The sequence below is a fragment of the Ursus maritimus genome, assembly GCF_017311325.1.
Source record: "Ursus maritimus isolate PB19 chromosome X unlocalized genomic scaffold, ASM1731132v1 scaffold_X1, whole genome shotgun sequence".
NCBI lineage: Eukaryota > Metazoa > Chordata > Mammalia > Carnivora > Ursidae > Ursus > Ursus maritimus.
The window spans coordinates 39,572,293-39,596,372 of NW_024423319.1; the positions used below are offsets into that span (position 1 = coordinate 39,572,293).

Consider the following 24,080-nt stretch of genomic DNA (forward strand, 5'->3'; position numbering starts at 1 on the left):
TTTTTTTTTTTTTATTAATAATGATTTTTTATTATATTATGTTAGTCACCATACAGTACATCCCCGGTTTTCGATGTAAGGGAATGATGCAACTTTTGTGGAACTCAATTTGGCATCTTAAAAAGCTGAAAATTTGACTTCAGTGAAATCCAGCAACTCTATATCTAGGTATAAATCCTGGATTATTTTGTAATTAAAAAAATTCCCAAACAACCAAATATTCAATAATAGGAGATCAGAGAAATAAATTGTAGTATGTACACACACTGGAATGTTACATGGAAGTGAAACTGAATGAACTACAGTTACATGGAGGCATCTTAACATATCAAGTGGAAAAAGTTGCAGAAAACTATAGAAAACTATATAAATGTTATATTATTTTAAAAGCAAAATTAAACACTCTTGTTTAGAGATATATTTATAACAAAACTATCTTTAAGAAGCAATAGAAAACTCAAAATGGTACTTATATCTTGGTAGAATGCACAAGGATGTGACTGCCAAGGAAACCCCAGGTTGATTCAAAATTATTTGAAATGTTCTAGTTCTTAAATGTTATTTTGGATTCATATGTGTTCATTTGGTAGTTAATGCTTCATAGCATACATATATCTTGCATGTATTTGGCTGCATTTTCAAATATTACATAACAAAAAATTATAAGGGATAAAGGGCAAGATTGACGGTACTTAAGATCACATGGATGGGTGTTGTCAAGCATGGAATGAGTTAGTAGTTAATGAAAAATTTTCCCAACATTGTATCTTAGTAATCAAATATTAGAAAGTACTGATTTTTTTTGGCAAAGAGATCAACTTTATGAAATATAAACCTCAAGAAATTGACTACCTGATCTATACTCAAAAGATATTGCTGTCTCCATGCATGTTATCTATAGGTTAACATAACTTTTTTCTTAAGATTGTACTTGAAGTTCACCATGCATAAATTTTATTCCTTCAGCCTTCAAAATATGTTCACTTATGCATAACTAACAGTGTTACAAATGATGTCTTCTAATATCTTAGATGGGAGACCTACAATTTTTATTTTTAACCAGACCATTTACAATTATCAGGACTACTCCTACCACCTACTGATCCTCACAGCACAAGAATAAGAATACAGAAGCGTATTTCCACTGCCAAATCCCAAAACAAAAATTTCCATGGAAACTGGATAGAAAGTTGAAAGAACAAAGCAGTCCTTTACAAAATTCTCCCTGGTCCAGATTGCTTTTATTTCCAGGTATGAAGTACATGCAGTGTCTATCAAACTTCAGATAATTTCTGTAACTAAAATAGAGGAAATTAAAGGCTGAAGAGAAAAATGTGATGCTGTGATCTGATTTAATTAATATAGTAAAGATGAAAATCACTGGATGCTTACTTGTATTCCAGGAGGACCTGGATATCCTGGATTACCCTTTGGTCCTGGCAGTGATGACATAATTATACTGCCTGGTTCTCCCTGAAAGAAATCATCAGTGGAAGTTGTAAGTAACAGTTATGACACACAAAAACAGGCAAGAGCACAAAAAACGATCTCAGAATTAAATCTGTCATATAAATGTTCTGAAGATTAGGTATTCTCAGTAATTAACATGAATAAATTTACCTTTTAAAGGGAAATGGGGAAGTGGCCAGAAAACACTGAAGTACAATTGACTTATTATGAGCCTGTAGTACCTTCAGTTACTCATTCATTAAAAAACATTTATCAATTATTACTATTTTCCAAGAACTGTGTTAGCTCTGGATACTAAGTAGTGAAGGAGATAAACAAGACCTCTGTCTTCATGGTGCTAACAATGTACTGGTTTTAAAATGCAGATCATAACATGTAAACAAATAAGACGACAAAAGGTTCAGTTAAAGGTTATGGAGAAAACAACATGGTGCATGATAAAGAAATAGTGGAGGACTAAAAAGAAGTGATAATTATGTAATATGATAGAGGTGCTAATTATTGTTATAATGACAATCATAATATATAAATGTATCAAATTAACATTACATACCTTAAATTTATATAGTGTTATACGTCAAATATATTTCAATTTCAAAAAAAGAAATAGTGGAGGAATTAATTTGGGTAGTCAAAAAAGGGCAATCCTTGAAGGCAACATTCAGGCTGAGATCTAAAGGATAATCAAGAGTCAGCCAGGTAAAAATGGTTTAAGAGTATTAGGCAGTTGAAGTATCATCTACAAAGGACTCCAAAAATGAAGAGCTTGGTACATTCAAATAACTTAATGCAGACCAGTGTGATCAGCAAGCCAAGGGAAAGGTGGTTTAAAAAGAAGTCTGGAAATGTAGGCAGGGACCAGAACATGCAGGTGTTACAGGTCTTGAAAAAGAATGTGGACTTTATCTCAGATGCAGCGGGAAGCCCTTGAAAGTTTATAAGCGGTGAAATTAAATTACTGATTTATGTTTTTTAAAAGATCATTCTTGACTATTCAATCTAGAATAAGTCAGGCTGGGAGGTGAGGGGATATTAATGAAAAAAAAAAAAAAGACTAAGAAGAAGCTATTACAATAGTCCAGATGAGACATTATGGTTGGTGTGATGGCAGTGGAGATGGAGAAAGGTAGATGAATTTAAGATATATTTTATAGGCAAAATTAACAGAATTTAGTGATAGAATAGAATGAGGAGGTATGTGAAAGAGTAGAAGATGCAAATACTAAGTCTCAGGTTTTAGGGGTCTGGGTTAACTTTGAACGTGTTAATTTGAATGTCTCGGAGATATCCGAGTAGAGATGTCAGAGAGGCAGTTCAATAAACGCATCCAACTCAGAAGAAAAGTCTATTTTAGAGATATAAATGTAGGTATTTAGTAGCTGGATAGTAAACAATATCATGAGATTTCACAATATTGCTAGGCATAGAAGAGGAAAAGGGGTCAGAACTGTGTCCTGATACCTGATGCATAGAATAGAATGAATTTGTATAGAAGACTGTGTGATGACCAGAGAGATACAGAAGATAATCATGAAAGGGTAGTGTCACAGAAGTCAGGGAAAAGGAGTATTCGAGAGGGAGCAGAGGGTCAAACTGTATCAAAATGTAATGGGAACTAAAAGTATCAGAAAAGAAAGTTGAGGGGTGCTTGGGTAGCTTAGTCGGTTAAGCATCTGATTTCAGCTCAGGTCATGATCTCTGGGTTGAGGGATTGAGCCCAGCATGTTCTCCCTGCTCAGTGGAGAGTCTGCTTCTCCTTCTCCCTCTGCACCTCCCCATGCTCATGCTCTTTCTCTCTCTCTCTCAAATAAATAAATAAAATCTCAAATAAAAAAAAAAGAAAAAAAAGAAAAGAAATTTGAGTCTGTCAGCACACAGAAGATACTTCCATGGAACAAAGGAGATTACTTAAGGAGGGCTTGTGGGTACCTGCACAACTTCTAGAAACATCTATTTTAAGGCAGACATCAAGAGACATTATCTGATTGAAGTTGCAAGCTTTCTGAATTTCTTATTCAAAATGTTTACTTTGCTAGCATGAGATGCTTACCTTCAAACCTGGGATCCCTGGAGGTCCCTATTATTAAAAAGAAAAGGATTATTTTATATATACGAGAGGGGTGAGAGCAAAAGAACACAATGCTTTCCAAATAGAGTCAATTAAATAGACTACTGTAGGGTCATTCTAAGTAAACAGTATTTTAGGATACTTAGAGATGACATTTATATTAAATACAACAGAATCCTTGCTTTTACTCAGCACAGAGCTATACTACCAACTTCTTTTTTTTTTTAAAAAATCTTTTTATGGTTTACTAGGTTCAAATGTACTACTTTGTTCCACATGAATGCACTGAGCTCACTTTCTACATTTCTGCTTCTTCTGTCAATTCCTGTGTTCATTATAGTCCCAAATTGTATAACTTACTGGAGGACCCTGTAAACCAGGAAAACCGGGACTGCCTGGAAATCCACGTTCTCCCTAGGAGTTAAAAATAAAAGAATATGGAAGAACAAGAAAAAAAGCATAACTGTACCAACAAACAATAACTTGTTGAAAAGATTTCTGTAAAAGCCATTCTGAAACATGCCAGATTGCCAAAAACTCATTAGCATTCCCTTTCCAATTATTTCAATATCAACTGCCTATATCAGTTCAGCCTTCTAAGATACTTTTATCCCTACTCATCAATCCTAATCAGAAATAAAGAAAATATCTTCTACCCCAGTCATTTTCTTCTGACAAATCCATTTTGAGACAAGCATACCACAGATTCCTAGCCATCATCACATTTAATAGTTAATGATTTGTCTCAATTTCCTGCCCATGCATTATATAGATTCTTATTTTAACTGCCCTATTGCATTTTTCTATTGTAAACTATTTCAAATTATTTTTGTAAAGAGGAAAAGATGGTAAAAAAAGAATGCCATTAATATCACCAAGAGGACAATAATAGCAATAGTTCTAGCAATTGCAGGTCATTATGTTTTCTAGGCACCCAATTTTTCTCACTCACTATTGTAAAGTACTAATATGGACATTTGGTTTGGAAAACAAAAGTAAAATTGCTGTAGAAGAACCCCAATGCAACCTCCTTTCTAATACCCACATGCCACGGTAATCCTAGAGACATCCTTCTCAGAGGCTTAAAAGAGTAAGATTATTACAGCTGTGGGCCTTTGAGTTACTTTGTCCAGTACTCTTCTCTCCATCACTTTTTACATATGGAAAAAATAGGCCCAGAGAGAAGGGAAATGGCCTTTACATCAAGTTTAGAAGACAGAAAACAAAAGAACCCATATAGTCTGATTCCATCTCTAAGGCTCATTCTATTAGTTACATAGTAAAATATTTCAAAAATTTATCTGATAGTATACATAATAAATCCCATTTAAAAAATTTAAATCTCATTTAAAAAACATAATTGGGGGCTTCACACATAAACTAATCATGAGATCTCCTAAGGTGCTGCTTTATAAAAAGAAAGAAAAAGATCCCTTTTGTCATATAGCATACTATACTCATTGTGGATACACTGATCTTCAAATTTAAAACATTGGCTAGTGGTCTTTTTGTTCTCAAGGCATGCTGGCAAACAAACAAACAAATAACCAGAATAGGCACAAGAATGTAGCCTACTTTAAAAGCAATGTTCCATGCAAACTACTCCACATTTGTCCTATCACTATAAGGCTGCCCCAGCTGAAATGAAGAACTCAGGTAAGCCTCACAAATAAAATAGATACGTGTGTGTGTGTGTGTGTGTGTGTGTGTGTGTGTGTGTGTGTGTATACATACATATATATATAATTTTTGTTGTTGTTATTGGCAAGGGTCACACTGACCTGGAGAAATATTGGAGGTAAAAATAATTTTATTGCCTTCAAGTATATACTACAATAATTAACACAAAATACAGCCTTCATAATACAAAATAGTTTGTTCAAGTTATTTTAAATATGTACCCTAATACAAAATCTGACACATGCCATTAAGTTAGAAGGATCAAGGATATTTCATGAACAATTACACAGAATACCATGTGCAGAATGGAAAATGCCAAAAGGATAAACAGAAAATAATAACATATTGCATTAATAGATAGGAAAAGGAGAAAAGTGAGGGAATAAGAACAGAGGCTATGATAAACAAACTGTCAAAAAAGCAAAATTTCCTCATTTTTTATCCTTGCTATCACTTTATAATAAACCCAAACAGTTGACGAAAGACAAGAAAAGTGGGTCAGGAAAAAATGTTTTTCATACATAAAGTTTTATTTTTCTTTTTAAATTGTTAAATTCATCATTTTAGCTGATGGAGAAGAGTTTCCGTTTTCATACTTATAGTTTATAGTAAAAATTAATGTCCTGTATTACAGGTAGACTTTTAGGATTTTTCTTAAGGAAGTTATTAGACAAGGTAAAAAATTTTTCAAAAACATGAATTTTTGAAAATTTACATTGTACTTAGTTTTAAAAAAGGCAAAGCTAATGGATGACATTCATTAAGTATTACTCTTAACAAATAATATAATATTTGAAACTTATATATCCTAATTCCTTTTTAACTCTCATCCTACTTTACACTAAAGTAAAAATAGGATTCAGTAAATAACCTTCAATCCAATGCAATATCTCAGTTGATTATAAATGTCTAAAGAATTATTGATATTTCAATATATTGAAAATGTTAACTCAGAACATACCCTATATATGTCTTAGACATGAAGCTACTATATCTCTAACATTCTTCATATTGATTTCCTTAAACTTTAAAATCTATTATTATTAAGCATATTGCCTAAAATTAAGTTGAAAAAAATCTTACCTTGGTTCCATTGCATCCAGGGATACCTTGAGGTCCCGGGGCCCCATCATGGCCTGGCATTCCCTTTAAAAGGGATATAACACATGTATAATATTTCTTAGATTACTTTTAAAGGAATTTTCAATTAAAAAGCCAAATTCTACTTACAGGAAGACCTGGTGTCCCTGGAAATCCAGGAAGTCCAGGAGGACCCTATAATAAGAAATAAATTCCTTGAACCAAACAATAACCAGTAAGAATAAAATTATATCCTACCTAAGGGAATTATGAAAATTACATTTAGAATAGCAATGGACAAATGTGTCTCATTGATTATTACCATTTGTTTTCTCTATAGAAAAAAAACTCTTACACATGTTTCAAAGTCTCTTTTATAGGCAACTATAGAAGAAACTCCTATTTGAGGGAGCATTGTCTTCATTGCACTTAGCAGGAGTAGGCAAATTAGTGGAAGAAATGTCTTTCCTAAAAGATAAAGTGGTTCTCCCAGGTTTGTGATGAATACTGAATTTAGCAGGGGATGGGTAAGTGGCAAATGTATCTGCTCCTGAGAACATCAATGTGATCACTCCAAAAATTCTTCAATCAAATTTCCCTGTCAGAATTGGCAAAAATACAAGTTTGGCAATATTCTCTGTAGGTGAGACTCTGGGAAAGAGGTACTCTTTTTTTAAAATGTTTTTTAATTATATTATGTTAGTCACCGTACAGTACATCCCTGGTTTCTGATGTAAAGTTCGATGATTCATTAGTTGCGTATAACACCCAGTGCACCATGCAATAAGTGCCCTCCTTACTACCCATCACCAGTCTATCCCATTCCCCATCCTACTCTTATACACAGCAATTGGGATTCAAACATCATGGAGAGAAATTTGAAATATCTAGCAAAATTACACATTTTTACCCTTTGAAGCAACCCATTTCTAAGAACCTAAACCCAAAGGTACACTAGAAATTATGAAACAAAATCTGAATTTCAAGGTTACTGATTACAGCACTGTTATAACTAAAGTTTAGAAATGACCATATAACCACAATTACAGCTAAACACTAGAAACAACAGGGGCATGACTAAATAAATTATGGTACATCCACATAATGTAAACCTATGTAGCCCTTAACGAGAATGAGAAAGATCTCTCTCTGTGCACTGAAATATGTAGTAATCTCCAGGATATAATTTTAAGTAAAAGAAACCAAGTGTAAGTAGCATATATAATATGCTACACTTTCATAAGAAGGGTGGTGATACAAAACAATGAAAAGATAAATAAAAAATAATAAAAATAAATATGTCTGGAGGAAAGAGGTAGGGGGAAAGAGGAAAAAGAATGGGGGATGGCAAGAATGGATGGGAAGCATCTCTGACTATACCATTGTTAAAGAACAATGTAAATATTTTAAATAATTAAAAATAAAAATTAATAAGAGGTAAAAAGAGAAAATTATTAAAAATTAAAAACTGGAACCAATGAACTTAATATATATCTGGTTGTTGACATAAACCATACAAAGAAAAAAATTACTTCAAGTGCCTTTAAAACGGATATTTTGGCTGCACTTTCTTAGTGAAATTGGTCAATTCAAAGAGAAAAAAAAGAACAGCAAAGAAATAACAGCATTTAAGAATTCTATTATTACTATTAAAATTGAAATTGTTATTTTGTTCACTTGTAAATTGCTATTTTGAAGCTATCATAGGTATGTTATAGGATAAAGAAAATAACAAATTATATTAATGTCATTAGGAATCAAGATTTTTACCATAGGGAAGGGAAGGTGGCAGGGGAGAGAGTAAGTATACAGAATTCTTTTCATTTTAACTTTCAATTAGAAGTAATAATATAAACTCATATTTTTTCTCTTTAGAAAATATGTTTTTCCTCATTCTGTCAACTGAAAAGACATCAAAATAAATGACTACCAGTAGCAAAGAAAACCCCTAACATTAGCCTGCGGTATCTACATCACATATTTCACTAAAAAGAACCTAGAGTCAGATACATACCCAATTTCAGATCTGGAAAGGAAATGTACAAAATGAGCCTGAGGAGTCTTGTATCAGAAAGCAAGAAAGTTATCAAAGATCAATATTTTTTTTTCAAAAGGACACAGGACAGGGGCCAATTTAAAGGGGCTCCACCAAGCCAAGGATAGGATAATTTTGGCTTCAAAAAGAATAATGAGTACAACTGGTCAGATCACATAAATTCCATTGTGTTTATAATGATAACAAATTCTTAAAACCTTCCTGACCATTATTCAAAGTTGTTGGTGTAGTAACTCATTACCCTATTAGAATTCCAGCTGATAAATTAGAATTCTAGTTAATAAATGAAGGATTTATACAGTTTTAAAAATCACCATTCTGCAACTCTGAACAAAAAACGCATCTAGGCAATAATCATCAATGAATACTAAACCATTAAATAAAAGCTGATGGGGAAATTTTGAGGGCAAAATCAGGCTCATATACCTGAGACCGCTGATCAAACCTAACATCAGAAAAGTGGGGTAATAGATGTTTGTGCCATAAGATGTAATTCAATAGTAAGTATGCAGCACTATGTATATAGTATTCTTTTTCTATTTTCTTTAATATTTTGCAGTATAACTTATATATAGAAAATGCACAAATCTTAAGTGTACAGCTCTTTCTATATCCCCAGAAAGTTCTCTAGTGCTTCACATAAGGCAATCTCCAGTCTGCAGGAAATATGGGGACAGATGAACAATTTAAATGACATCATGAAGAAACAGTCAGATCCAGAACGTAGAATGAAGTACAATACAAATGACCCAGTTTCTCCAAAAGCATAATAAAAGAGGCTTAAGAAACATAGCAACCAAACGCAGTATGTGGAAATTGCTTGGATCCTGGTTCAAACAAACCAATTATTAAAGGACATCCACTGTGGAAATCTGAATAAGGACTGAGTTTTAAAGTATATTTGAAAAATTATTGCTAATTTTTTGAGGAGTAATAACGGTATACTGGTTATGTGGTTATCAGTTAGAGAGACATATTGAAGTATTCATTGGTGGAATGGATGATATGAGGGATTTACCTAAAAATATTCCCCCCAAATAGTGATGGGATATGGATGAAACAAACTTGTCAAAATGTTGCTAACTTTTGAAGCTGAGTGATGGGCACATGGGGGTTCACTGTACTATATTCTCTGTACATTCGGGTATGCTCAAAATTTTCCATAATAATAAGTCTTTTAAAATTTGCATGTCAAGATTGCCTCTGGGCTGAGACACAAGGATGCAGGAACTATCAGGCTACACTTCTGAAGTTCTAGTTGAGGGACATAGTCTACTCAGGCACTATCAGACTCTTGCAAATAGGAATTGAGAGAATGGACAGGTTTGTTTTGTTTTGTTTTAAGTCTCAGCAGTGCTTATGACATAGTTAATGGTAGCTATAGCTATTATGAGATATATTATGATTCTTATGAAGAGCTTTAATAATATATGTAAATCCATTTATTACAAAATAACATAGAGACATATCTGCTAATAAAACCAAGGGTTTTGAGTTTCTTTCCTACTTCTCCAGTTCCCTAAAAAACACCAGGTATGAGTAGCACATAAGACAAGCTATATGTTGTTAAGAAGTATATAGCAAACAGGATGTATTTAATGTTTATGTAAAATTTGTACATCTACTTAATTTTTGGAGATCAAAGGATCAGAATGCTTAACTGTCTTTGTCACATAAATAAACATGTTATGTCATCACTCATGTACTTTATACTCGTATTAAGGGGCCTTGTCAGTCTATGAACGCACAATTTTAGAGCTAAAAGGCACCTTGGAGATTGTATTGTTCAACACTCTAATTTAACGAATGAAGAAACTGAGGCTCAGAAAAGTTAAATATGATTTTCTGAAAGCCAGGACTATTTTTAAACTAGTTTCCCCAATTCTAAGACACACTGAAAGATGTATGTCAACCTAAAAGCTTTTTAGAAATATTACACTAAATGTGCACTTCCATTTTGAGACAAATCTTGGTTTTCAGAACATTAAAATGAAAAATTATACATCTTAGAATTGAGAAAATGTTGTATACTTCTAAAGTAGTTACTTTTTAACACAGTGGTTTAAATTAGTGCTTCCCAAACTGACTCTCTTTAAGATACACAAAGAAAATTATAATATTTGTATATGGTACACTGGGAAGGGTATATAGCCTGAGGTGATTGGCCCTCTGAACCCAGAGGACTGAGTTGATCACATGGTTGGGAAGTTCTGGTTTAAATCATCTGTATGATACATATTTTTAATAAATTGACAAATCGTTGGAATTTAGCATGTTTGTATTTCCATAAACTGATTTAGAATCTTCTTACAATAGGTTAAATAGACGTCTGGATATATAAACATAACTACCAAAATACTAAAGAAATGCTAATTGTAGATATATACTAACTCTTACATTTAACTTTTTAAAGACTGTATTTTTCTTTTTGCATTTTAATATGAGTCTTTTTCAGTTGTCTCATAACACTTCATTTGCTTTTTCTCTGTTTTGACCAACAAAACATTTGATATACAGCAAATATCACTTACTCTGATCCCTTTTGGTCCTGGTGGCCCTGGAATTCCATCATCACCCTGAAAAATACAACACATTTAGTTCTTGTTCCTCCAAAAATAGTCCTCAAATAACCAATTTTATGTTATAACAATAAGAGACTTAAATTTTTGTGAATCTTTGTGAAAGTGAGAAACTTACATACCCAAGGAAGAAGCATTTATCATTAAGATTGAAAGCACTGAGGTAAGTTATATGATAAAAAAAAATAAGAAAGGTCTTTATTTACTGAGAAGAAAAGTGCTGACATGTAGCAGAAACTTTGTACTTGTGAAGTGAACTATGAAAATCATACAAAACACAGATGAAATAGTGGTACTGATACTCCTCAAAATCATGCATAAGCTAAATAAAAGCTGAAAGTCTGGGCAGGTTCTATATTGTGTCAATCTCCTTGTCATGCTGGTAATAAATAGCATCATTTTTGAACCCAAATATATGCTGCTCTTGAGTTTGCTGTTTTAAACCTTTGCTTTGTTTTATAAGGTACTTTGTACTAGCAGAGCTCAGGAAAGAAAAGAAAGAACCATAGATTTTCTAAGCTGCTTCTGTAGACTTCATGCAAAAGAGGCTGCTCACATGTAAGTTAATCTATGTACCCATTTCTAAGCTAACAAATTGCATTGCTGAGAATTTTAAGTTTTGCCTCACTAAGTTTTTATTAACTAGTTTTTTAAAAACGGAATAAAGAAAACCTAATTCTGCTCCACAAGACGGGAATTTCAGTGGACCATACAGCTAGTAGACCACCACCTGAGGCTTTAGATAGGTTTTATTAATCTGGGACATCTTGCTTTACACAAGTGGTTTCTAAATTACACAACTCATAACCTTAGAGGTTCCACTGGAGGTTCCTTGAAGCCTATGTCACAGCCTTCCTTCCATCAGCACAGCTCTATTTTTACGTTTTATGTGGGGCTTCCATACAAATTTTCATTTGGAATAAGGGTTACCTGGTATATTCGTTTCTTATGCTGCTGTTATCAATTACTACAAACTTAGTGGCTTAAAACAACACAATCTTACAGTTCTGGAAGTCAGAAGTATGGCAGTAGTCTCAGTAGCAGAACCTTGTTTTTGGAGGTTCTAGGAAGAGAATCCATTTCCTTTTTTCCAGCTTCTGGAGCAGCTAGCATTCCTCAACTCATGGCCCTCTTCAATCTTCAAAGCCAGCAATGGTTGAATGAATCTTTCTAACATTGCTTCGATCTGACACTGTCTCTTCTGCCTCCCTCTTCCACATTTAAAGGACTCTTGTGATTATACAGCCCCATCCAGATATTCCAGAATAATCTCTTTACTTTAAGACCAGCTGATTAGCAAATTTAATTCCATCTACAATCTTAATTTTGCTTGTTTCTATAACCTAACATATTCACAAGTCCTGAGGATTACATCATGGACATCATTAGGTGGAAGACATTATTCTGCCTACTACACCTTGCTTTTAAAAAGTTTAATAATCTACTCTTTCCACAACAGATGCATCTTTAAGGAGATTAAAGTAAATCTAATTCTATTTTTAAAACAACCAGAAGGCTGTTTGCTTAATTAATCTTTTTGCATCTTTCCACTAAAGGCAGAAATAAGACAAAGATTCCTTAATATTTAACTGGTTGTCCTAACCAACATAGTTAAATAAGTGGAAAATAGAGGTATAAAATTTGGAAAGGATGAGACAAAACTAACACTATTTGCAAATAATATGATTGTATGCAAGGAAAGCAAAGAAAATTACATGAAAAATTACTATAATCAGTAAGGTAATTCAGAAAGATAACTGTAAAACTGTATATAAAATTAATATGAGAAAATCAGTAGCTTTCTTAAATACCAACTACCAGTTAGAAAACATAATGGAAGAAAATATGCAATTTACAATAGCAAAAAAGATAAAATATTTAGGAATAAACTTAATAAGAAATGTACAAGATTCATAAGAAGAAAAGTTTAAAACATTTCTGAAGTTCAAAAGGAAGATGAGAACAAATGGAAAGGCACTCCATGTTCTTCAATAATAGTCAACATAAAAAACAGTCAATTCTCAACAAATTTAGTTAAAATTTGACACAATAAAAACAGAAATAACATGAATTTTTTTTTAAATTGGATAAGGCGACTATAAAGTTCATATGGAAAAATAAACAAGCAAGAACACTGAGGAACATTCTGAAAAAAAAAAAAAAAAAGAACAGTGAGGGGAAACTAGCCCTGCCAGATACAAAATTACAGCATAATACATCAATAATTAAAATAGTTTTGTTCTGATATTTGAATAAGTGTATCACTGAAAGAGTATGCAAGGTCTAAAACCAAGTCCATATATTTGCGTGAATTTGGTTTATACTGAAAGCGGCACTGCAAATCAATGGGAAATTTACATTGGGACACATTTGTGAGGACATCTGGAAAAAAAATAAAGGTGGAACTTACTTACAAACAAACCACACACCAGGATGAATTAGAAATAGAAAAGATATTTACATGAAGAAATGAAACTATTAAAATACTAGAAGAAAAAATGGGAAAATTATAATCTTACACTGGGGAAGGCATTTCCTACTCAAAATCCAAAAGCCATAAAGGACCCCTGAAAAACACACAGACACATAAACACACATATACACATACACACATGCACATAATCAGCAAAGACGTGACAAATTAGGGGAAATAACTGCAACTCATAACACAAAGGGTAATCACCCTAATATACAAATAGCTCATTAACATATAAAACCACCAACAATAATGTAGAAAAATGGGCAAATGAAATGTTATAGAAGACAGTTCATAGAAAACACAACTGATTCTTTGACCTATGAAAAGGTGCTTAACCTCACTCTTAATAAGAGAAATGCAAACTAAAAGCATTGAGAGACCATTTTTCATCTATCAGATTGACAAAAAGCCAAATTTCATAATAGGGTTGGTGAAGCTATAGGGAAATTGCTCTTGTATATAGATGAAACAAGGATAAATCATACAACTTCTTGGGGGGCAATTTGGCAATATCCATAAAAATACATAAACACATGTACCCTCTGAGCTAGCAATATCACTTCTAGTAATCTTACAGAGATAACCCCTTATTGGGGAAAGGAAATCTATTAAAATTGCACATCCTAGCAGCGCTGTTTGTAGAAGAAAAAAATTGAAAATTACCTAACTGATCACCAACAGGGGACTGGCATAAAAAATTATGGTTTATACACACAATGGAATACGATGTAGTTATAAAAGATAATGAGGAGGTTCTGTGTATACTGATATATCTACAATGTGTATTATGTGAAAAACAGAGGTCAAACATGTTGAATATACTACCACTTTATAAACAAAGGGAGGTAAAAGTGTGTGCGTATATAAGCATGTATGTGCACATGTACATTTGTATCTATGCGCATATCCATAAAAACTATTGAGATATTCACAAGAAAGTATTAGAAATTGGTACCTATTAGGGATATATAGAACTTAGTGGCTCATGTTCACAGGTGGAAAGGATATATTTTTCACTCTATACCTTCTTATGTTAATTTATTTTCAATAAAGTGAACATATTATTTATCAAAAATTAATTAAATTTTACTTTTAAGAATAAAGAAATTCTTTGGAAAATTTTATATATGTGTTCTTACATATGTATTTGTTTTATATATCTTTACTTTCATATATAAGAATATAAAGATTAAAGAACAATCCTACAAAATTTTTGACTGAGTATATACATTAACATATATATGCACATACTAGAACACCCAATCACATAAAAAGTATAAATTCGGCCATGCTGGGAAGCATGAAGTCATACTGCAGATAGAGGCACAAAGTGCTTCAAATTTAGACTCCGAAAAGTTTAGAAAGCAGTGTAGCCTTCTCATTATACAGATACTAAAATGGAATCACAGCAAAAGATTGGACTACTTTCTAAATCTAAAACGCATACCACCACACCTTTAAAACTTATCATACTATTGTACAATAGTTCTAGTTAATGCTAAATTATTCCAAAGGGATTGAGGTGTAGTTACCTTTTTTTAAGCTGCCACAAATCTATTAAAAGTGCCACCTCTCAGTAAGCATGGTGCACAAGAAACTCAGCCCCTAATCCTAGGTAAACTCAGCTGCAAGAAATGTCACTTTATTTTCCTATGGTTCAGCTTAATTTCTATTTCAAAGCACCCACTTCACTAACATGACTTAAATTTAACCTCAGTCGATTGGAGTCCCCACCTCATTTTCATAAGGCTGTGCCTAAATTATGGAGAGCTTACGGAGTTCCAAGTTGTTGAAGGGTGGGACAGTCCTGTCCAAGCTGGAATTCACTGAGATGTCCCACGCCAGTAGTATGCATGGATTACTGCTGACTTGGTGCTCAATTCCATCCACTTGACTCTTTCAGATCTCTCTGCTATTTCTGTGCCACTCCTGGGTGCACAAGAAACATTCTGCTGTTTTTACACCTCGTTAGCCCTAAGAAATTCTGTTAAATGTCCCATCTACTTAGCTTCTATGCAATCATTTAAAGTCTTGCTTTTTCCTTGGCATAAAGTTCTACTCAGGAAATTTAGCACAGGTCCCTTCTGCTCTTGAATCTAACAAAACTACCGTTATGTACTGTCACCTCCTCAGACATCATGCCCAAGCACACTCCCCCAATCTCTGCTCTGATATAGTTAACTGTTTAAAAGTACTTATGCATTTAAATTAATTTCCTCCTTTATTGGAAAGACTACCTGATGAGTAGTATCTATTTGAACTCTTTAATACTCTAATAATATAATGTACCACTATTACGTGAAATAAGATTAGGGAAATTATTACTTGAAAAGGGGTGTCCATTAGACTGTTTAAAAATAATCTTTAGAAAAGATTTTATTTTAATTATTTTTATCTTCAGGACTCAGTTCCTCACATAAATCAATAACTGTTGAGTTCCTCATTTGCTTTCTCTACTAGAACTCAGATGGGCTGCTATTTACTAAATCTAGGCCTCAATACAGGGTGCCTGGCTGACTTAGTTGGGAGAGCATGTGACTCTTGATCTCTAGGTCATGAGTTCGAGGCAACTGTAGAGATCACTTAAAAATAAATAAATTTGGGGCACCTGGATTGCTCAGTTGACATGGGGCTCCCTGCTCAGCAGGGAGTCTGCTTCTCCCTCTTCCTCTGCCCCTCCCCCTGCTTGTGCTCTCTCTCTCTCTCTCTCTTAAATAAATAAAATCTTTTAAATAAATAAAAAAAAGATTAGGAAAAAAAGTGGGTTTTTTGCCAGGCAAATGAACAGAACTGACCCTTTCATTATCAGTTCACCAGTCTACCTAATACAGATGGTAAAGGGCAATCAACCAGAAGAACTATTTTTGGAAAACCCAGAAACTTCTCTGAATCTTAATATTCACTATTATCTCTTCCCACTCCCTATCTTAACATGCATATAAGATGGTATCTTTGCTTATGGTAGAGGAGAGACTGCCTGCGCTGCAGTCAATGGGGAAAAGTCTTCCCAACTGATAGGACAACAGCACCTTTGGATCTATAAGCCTGGGTACAGGAAAGAAAGGCTGTATGGATCTATCCTCTCATCTTTCTCTCCCATAAAACAGCCTATGTGACTTCTACCTCACCAAATTCACTGCTATACCTGTCACAGGAAATTGCCACCACTCCGAATTTAACAAATTGCTGAATACGTTACCCACCATTCAACCCCACAGATAAATACCTGACTCCTGTACCACTGAATACAACAATGGACATTTCTCTAAACATGGAACTTTTTAGTACCTCAGATAGCCCAACCTTATTATGCTGGACCTGATGTTCCCACAGTTGGACTCTGAGACTACAGAAATAAAATGCCTCCTCACAGATCATATTGCTTCTGTCTGAAACAGGATTAACTGAGGCATCTGGGAAAAGGGAAATGGGATCTGTCACTGGGCCTATTTTGACCTCAAGAGTGGTGGTCTCCTACCCCTCATACCTGTGCCCACCTTACACAAATTTTCCAATTCTACTCAAGTACTCTATACACCAGAAGGGACTTCTGGCTCGTTGAACCCCATGGTAATTAATGGCTTTTATACTGTTAGCACTGTGTGTGTCTCCCCTGGGGTATTATTTCTTTTGTAAAAGCCAGGCCTTCAACATTCTTACCAATGTAACATGTACATATGGGGCATTGATAAGAGACTGCACATATTCAAGACAGCCCCTCCTATTGAGTATATCAAACTAAACAGGGTAAGAGGAGAATTCCAAAACCAGGTACTCTGGTTACTAGGAGAACTGTCATGTGGTATTACTGATTCTACTCACATGTATGCTCCAGGCAACTTTTCCCACTCAGGGTTATTCAATTCCAAAAAGTTGTATGCAACCTGTCTTTGAACTTTACTTAACTCAATAATGACACTACTTCAGTTTTAGAAACAGAACGGACTAGCCTCAATTCCTTGGCCCAAATAGTGCTGGATAACAGCACAGCCCTTAACTTCCTGCTGGCCAACCAAGGTGAGGTCCTCACTGGCACTGTTGCATGGGGAAAAATGGAACAGTGAGGAAGCTGGTGCTTTTTTCTGGTTAAACATTTTGCTTATTACACTGTCACAGTAAAAGGTTTGATAGTTCCTTTCATTTTGGCTTGTTTTCTTATTCAGCTACTCTGACACCCGGCAGTTTAGCTCTCTCCAGCTCAGCTGAACTCCTGACAAAATTTAATTTTTGTTAAGGATCCCAACAACCACATCCAATTAACAGCATCTTCCAAAAACATTTGAATATGGCAGTAACATTCAGGTTTTTTTTTAAACCAACAATAAAATACAGACTCTTAGCTATTCTATTGTTTTATTTAGATATTAATTTCTGGCTGTAAGTCACTAACTTCTTAGCTGATTTGACACCTAGTCCCACATTTAAGATGGCTTCATGCCTCTAGTGTTACTGGTTAGCAACCTGGCACATACCTTTTGTCCCCGAGGCCCTGGAGGCCCTTCTGGACCTGGAAATCCAGGCAAACCTGGATGGCCTTCCAAACCTGGAAATCCTCTCTCCCCCTGCAATTGAACAAGAGTGAACATTATTTGTGATGAAGTTATTCATGAATTTTCAAGCATGGGTATGGCTGAGATTCAAAAAGATCAAAAGACTATCTAGAGAACATTAATTTAATGATACTAAATTCATAATATCCACTAACATGAGAAAATCTATAAGATATAAGTGGAAAACCACAAACCATTCTGAATTTATATCATATATGGTAATGTAGTCTCTTGCTTTCTTATAAAAGTAAAAAGCATATCAGAAATGAAGTGATAAACATATTGACATCAAGAGTTTAACAGGGAAGATGGCAGTAAATCCAGGAAACCAGGTCTGTAGGGGTTACATAAAGTAAGTATGGTGCAGGGCTGAAGAAGTGTAAAAGGAAACCATCTGAGGGGCGCCTGGGTGGCACAGCGGTTAAGCGTCTGCCTTCGGCTCAGGGTGTGATCCCGGCGTTATGGGATCGAGCCCCACATCAGGCTCCTCCGCTATGAGCCTGCTTCTTCCTCTCCCACTCCCCCTGCTTGTGTTCCCTCTCTCGCTGGCTGTCTCTCTCTCTGTCGAATAAATAAGTAAAATCTTTAAAAAAAAAAAAAAAGGAAACCATCTGAGAAGTTTTCAGATTTGTCCCAGAGTAGGACAGTTGCAGGATTATCCAGAATGGAAACTCATTAGCTGACTAGATAAATTAGTCAGAAAAGGGCTCTAGAACATAAAAAATTTTATATTTTTCTTACTGTAAAATTAATACAAAAAGGAATACATGTTATTGTAGAAGAACAAAAACATATAAAGAAAAAACCACCAGCAATTCCTCTACTCAGAATTATTTATTGAACTGTAACTCAAGTCCCAGTTCTGACCACAGCACTTACCAACACCAGCACAGAAGGGCTGCCAACGTACTAGTGAGGTTTCCTACATTTTATCAGCATCTATACAATAAGGTTGTCTGATGTGCATATCTGCACAGATAGGTGGGCATGCAGAACAGCCATCTATACTAATATATCATTATATCAACATGTTAGGGTTAGTTAACTTGCATATAGCCAATTATAGAAAGAGTGTGAGCCCTGAAACCCCTAGGAGATCCAATCACAGAAAGCAAATTCACCACTTTCAAGTTTAAGAACCCTGAGGGCTCACAGTGCCATGGCTTGTGCTCCCAACTGCAGAGTTTGCAAACAGTCCCTCTACTTTTCTAAGGCTTGAAGGCTGAGACTGTGGTCAGCAGCTCTGGCCCTCATTCTAGGAACCCTTTCACCAGATCCTATCCACAGTGACAGCCTAGGCAGCACCTGAGAAAGAGAAAGCAATGTGTGTGTGGTAAGTACCGAGTTTAGTCTAGATAGCTTAGATAATTTTGTATTAAATAATTCTTTGTTATGTTGAATCATCTTATAATAAATATAAGTATTTTGAAAAGGCTAATTCTGGTCAGTTTCCACTCATTACTTCAGAGCCAATGAAGCAAATGCTAGCCAATTAATGGTAGGTCTAAACATTCCTGTAGTTTTGGCAATAATTACTATTGACATGTTAACATGTTTTCTCTTTATGTTCTATAAATATATTTCTTTGTTATTTTAATTAGCCATATAATTATGATAATTTAGTATTAATCAACCTCATCAATTATTTTGAAGGAAATAGAGCAAGAGGGGGAAAATAAAAGGTTCAAAATTTCTAGAGCTGGATTGTCTCAAATCGTTACATAGTTCATTTCTGGCAGAGTTGGTAGTAGAAATCTGATTGAAAGGACAAGTCAGAAAGGAAGCTAAAAGGGAAAAAAATCTAGTTCAAGTAGATTTCCATCAGTGGAAAACATAGCTACATTCTGGGATCTCCCCTGGTATTTAGAATATCTCTCTGCCAAAAGTTGTGGATAATGTTTGAAGAGAGCTATATTTTCTCAGAAGCAAAACTGCTATTTGGGCTATAGGTAAGAGAGGAATAAACCAGAAATTGAAAGTAGAGAGTGCTAAAAACCTTGTGTTTGTATTAATATAACTATATACTATAAATTACATATACTGAAATCTCCTCATACTATAGTCAAATAATATTGTGGTCCTATCAGGGTGACTGAGCAATATTATACCAAGGAAGAGAGAAGGGCACCTACTGGAAAGTAGCAAAAAAGAATTGCAAGAACAATCTCCAGCCTTTAAAAGGTACAAAGTTTCCTGCAGTAGAAGCTATAGAAGCCTGCCATGAGGTGGAATGAAGGGAGGGTCTTCTACCTAATTCCCACATATGGTACAAAAGGTTGACATTTGTTGTTTGCCTACCTTTGCTACTGGTGGCAAGGCAATCATTCAATCCTTAAAACTAACCTACACTTTACTGTAATTTGCTAACACTCACATAGAAAATGGCACAGTGCATCTATTTGTGAAGGCCAAACTTATTTTTAAAAACTGGCTTATGCTGCCTGCCCATATTTGAATAAAAAACCATGCTTACTTTTCATTGTTGAGTAATCTTCTCTCTGCCTGTCCCTTATATATTGATATTACTCTGGATTTTCTTTTTGACCCTTCTCTCTCTTTCCCTGGGAGATCTCAAATATCCATACTTTTTTCCCCCTAAAAGTTAAGCTCACAAGGTCACCTGTCTTAAACATCTCCACTTGAGTATCTCACAGGAACCTAAAACTCAACAACAACAATAATAATAACAAACATGTATCGAGCTATTCTAAAATCGTCCCATGTTTTATTTATTTAATTCTCCCAATGACAACATGAGGTAAATACTACTATTATTTCCATTCTACAAATGAAGAATTGGGACACAGAGAAATTGTGTAATTTTCCCAAGAGTAAATTTAATACAGAAAACACTGAGTTCATTATCTTTCTACCATCTTCCCTATTCCAGGAAATAGCACAAGGTAGACCACAAATTTGTAATAATCTACTCTTTCCATTACCCCTTCATCTAATCAATCATGCTATCTCCGTCATTGCATTCTTAGTACCCAACAGAATGAATACTCAGAAAATATCCAATCAATGAATGAATTTCCTTAATGGATTATATAACACTTATGGCACATGTTTTTGCCCCAAATACAGAAAAAACATAAGTTAGGGTTAGGAGAAATTATACAAAGGATAACTTTTTATGATAAAGCTCTTTGATATACCACAAGCTAGTATTAAAGAGAATAACAGACTGATTTACTTAAAAGGAAAATGTACTTTATGAGTCAAAGGTGCCCATAAAAGTGTTTCAGTTTTACAGGAGTCATACTTTATAATCACAATAAGAAAATTACATGATCATGGGAATGAAAAAATATTTTAAGAATAGTTTCTCAACTCTGAGAAACAAACTGAGGGCTTCAGAGGGGAGGGGGGTGGGGGATTGGGATAGGCCGGTGATGGGTATTAAGGAGGGCACATATTGCATGGTGCACTGGGTGTTACATGCAAATAATGAATCATGGAACATTGCATCAAAAACTGGGGATGTGGGGCGCCTGGGTGGTGCAGTCGTTGGGCGTCTGACTTCGGCTCAGGGCGTGATTCTGGCATTCCGGGATCGAGCCCCACATCAGGCTCCTCCACTAGGAGCCTACTTCTTCCTCTCCCACTCCCCCTGCTTGTGTTCCCTCTGTCGCTGGCTGTCTCTCTCTAATAAATAAATAAATAAATAAATCTTTAAAACAAAACAAACAAACAAAAAACTGGGGATGTACTGTATGGTGACAAATATAACAAAATAAAAATTATTTAAAAAAAAGAATAGTTTCTCAAGAAAAATACAAAATTAGCAGGAAAAACACTGGATTTCTGAGGATAGAGAAAATAAAAAGTGGGACAAACTGCTATAATGACCACTGAGATTAAATTATTTTTGGATCATAATATTGCAAAAATGTAATATATGGGCAAGACAATACCATTAATGGACAAATGAAAACAATGATTAACTAAAAAATGCAATTATGGGCAATTTTGTCTTCTTTTTGAGTAATTTCTATGTTGTTTTTATAATTATATACTACAAAGAAATATTTGATGTAATATAATTAGGAGAAGAAGAATACGGACCTTTGACAACTGCCAAATGGAGATAATGTAGGTCAGATGATCTCAAACTTTAGCTTACATCAAAACTGCTTGGACAACTTGTTAAAACACAGATTACCTGGTTAGAGTTAGATTCAGTAGGTCTGCTCTGGAGCCTAGGAAACCGGCATTTCTAACAAGCTCCCAGTAAATGCCGACGCCACTGGTAGAGGGGAAAACCTTGTTTAGGTAATGTTTGAGTGTGACATGAATTCTATTTTACTTTATAATTTTTATGGAAGTATAGTTGACATACAATGTTATACTAGTTTCAGGTGTACAGCATAGTGATTTGACATTCTATACATTAAGCTATATTCACCATGATAAGCATAGTTACTATCTATTTGACATGAATTTTATAGGTTGTCAGCTGGTTAGTTTCTTTTTTTCTTTTTTATTATTTTTTTATTTAAACTCAATTAGCCAACATAGAGTACAATTATTAGTTCCAAATGCAGTGTTCAATAATTCATCAGTTGCGTATAAAACCCAGTGCTCATCACATCACATGCCCTCCTTAACGCTCATCACCCAATTACCCCATCCCCCACCCACCTCCCCTCCAGCAACCCTCAGTTTGTTTCCTACAGTTAAGAGTCTCTCGTGGTTTTTCTCCCTCTTTGATGACTTCCCATTCACTTTTCCCTCCCTTCCCCTATGATCCTCTGCCCTATTTCTTATATTCCACATATGAGTGGAAACAAACCATATGATAATTGTCTTTCTCTGATTGACTTATTTCACTCAGCATAATTTATCCATTCATCTGTTGATGAACATCTCAGCTGTTTCCACAGTTTGGCTATTGTGAACATTGCTGCTATAAACATTGGGGTGCAGGTGCACCCCAATGGATCACTACATTCGTATCTTTGGGGTAAATACCTAGTAGTGCAATTGTCGGGTCATAGTGTAGTCTTATTTTTTTTTAAAGATTTTATTTATTTATTTGACAGAGATAGAGACAGCCAGCGAGAGAGGGAACACAAGCAGGGGGAGTGGGAGAGGAAGAAGCAGGCTCATAGCGGAGGAGCCTGATGTGGGGCTCGATCCCACAGCACCGGGATCACGCCCTGAGCCGAGGGCAGATGCCCAACCGCTGTGCCACCCAGGCGCCCCTAGTGTACTCCTATTTTTAACTTGAGGAACTTCCACACTGTTTTCCAGAGTGGCTGTACCAGTTTGCATTCCCACCAACAGTGTTAAGAAGGTTCCCTTTTTTCTGCATCCTCACCAACATTTGTTGTCTCTTGAGTTGTTAATTTTAGCCACTCTGACTGGTATGAGGTGGTATCTCATTGTGGTTTTGATTTGTATTTCCCCAATGCCGAGTGATATGGAGCGTCCTTTCATGCATCAGTTGGCCATTTGGATGTCTTCTTTGGAGAAATGTCTGTTCATGTCTTCTGCCCATTTCTTGACTGGATTACTTGTTTTTTGGGTGTTGAGTTTAAGAAGTTCCTTATAAATCTTGGATACTAGCCCTTTATCTGATATGTTTCTTGTCATCAGGAGTCTAGCAAGTTTTGTTATTAGCAGTGTGCACTTGGACACATTTCTTTGGCAGAATTGACACATTTTATTATTTGTGTGTTAAACTTACTTTTTAAAAGCAGTTTTATTGAGGTACAATTAACATACAATAAACTGCACATATTTAAAGTATACAATTTGAATTTTTTTCACATATGTAACAATCAAAATAATGAACATATATCCATAACTCAGACAAAAAACCCTTGTCTTTTCAACAAATGTTGCTCAAACAACTAGACATTCATATGTTAAAAAAAAGGATTTAGGAGCTGAGATGCCCTTCAACAGATGACTGGATTAAGAAGATGTGGTCCATATATACAATGGAACATTACTCAGCCATCAAAAAGAACAATTTCTCAACATTTGCTGCAACATGGACGGGACTGGAGGAGATAATGCTAGGCAAAATAAGTCAAGCAGAAAAAGACAATTATCATATGGTTTCACTCATTTATGGAACATAAGAAGTAGGAAGATTGGTAGGAGAAGA

General features: G+C 34.8%; 1 protein-coding gene across 1 annotated transcript in view; it reads right to left on the reverse strand.

The window, feature by feature from the left end:
- COL4A5 (collagen type IV alpha 5 chain) overlaps nt 1-24,080 on the reverse strand; it is a 252,110-nt gene that overhangs the window by 114,823 nt on the left and 113,207 nt on the right. Inside the window, exons 3-9 of the mRNA XM_040627518.1 lie at nt 17,885-17,974; nt 10,886-10,930; nt 6,449-6,493; nt 6,302-6,364; nt 3,899-3,952; nt 3,521-3,547; nt 1,393-1,473 (exon numbers count right to left, since the gene is read on the reverse strand). Of these exons, the coding sequence (XP_040483452.1) occupies nt 1,393-1,473; nt 3,521-3,547; nt 3,899-3,952; nt 6,302-6,364; nt 6,449-6,493; nt 10,886-10,930; nt 17,885-17,974 (405 nt within the window). The remainder of the gene's footprint in view (nt 1-1,392; nt 1,474-3,520; nt 3,548-3,898; nt 3,953-6,301; nt 6,365-6,448; nt 6,494-10,885; nt 10,931-17,884; nt 17,975-24,080) is intronic.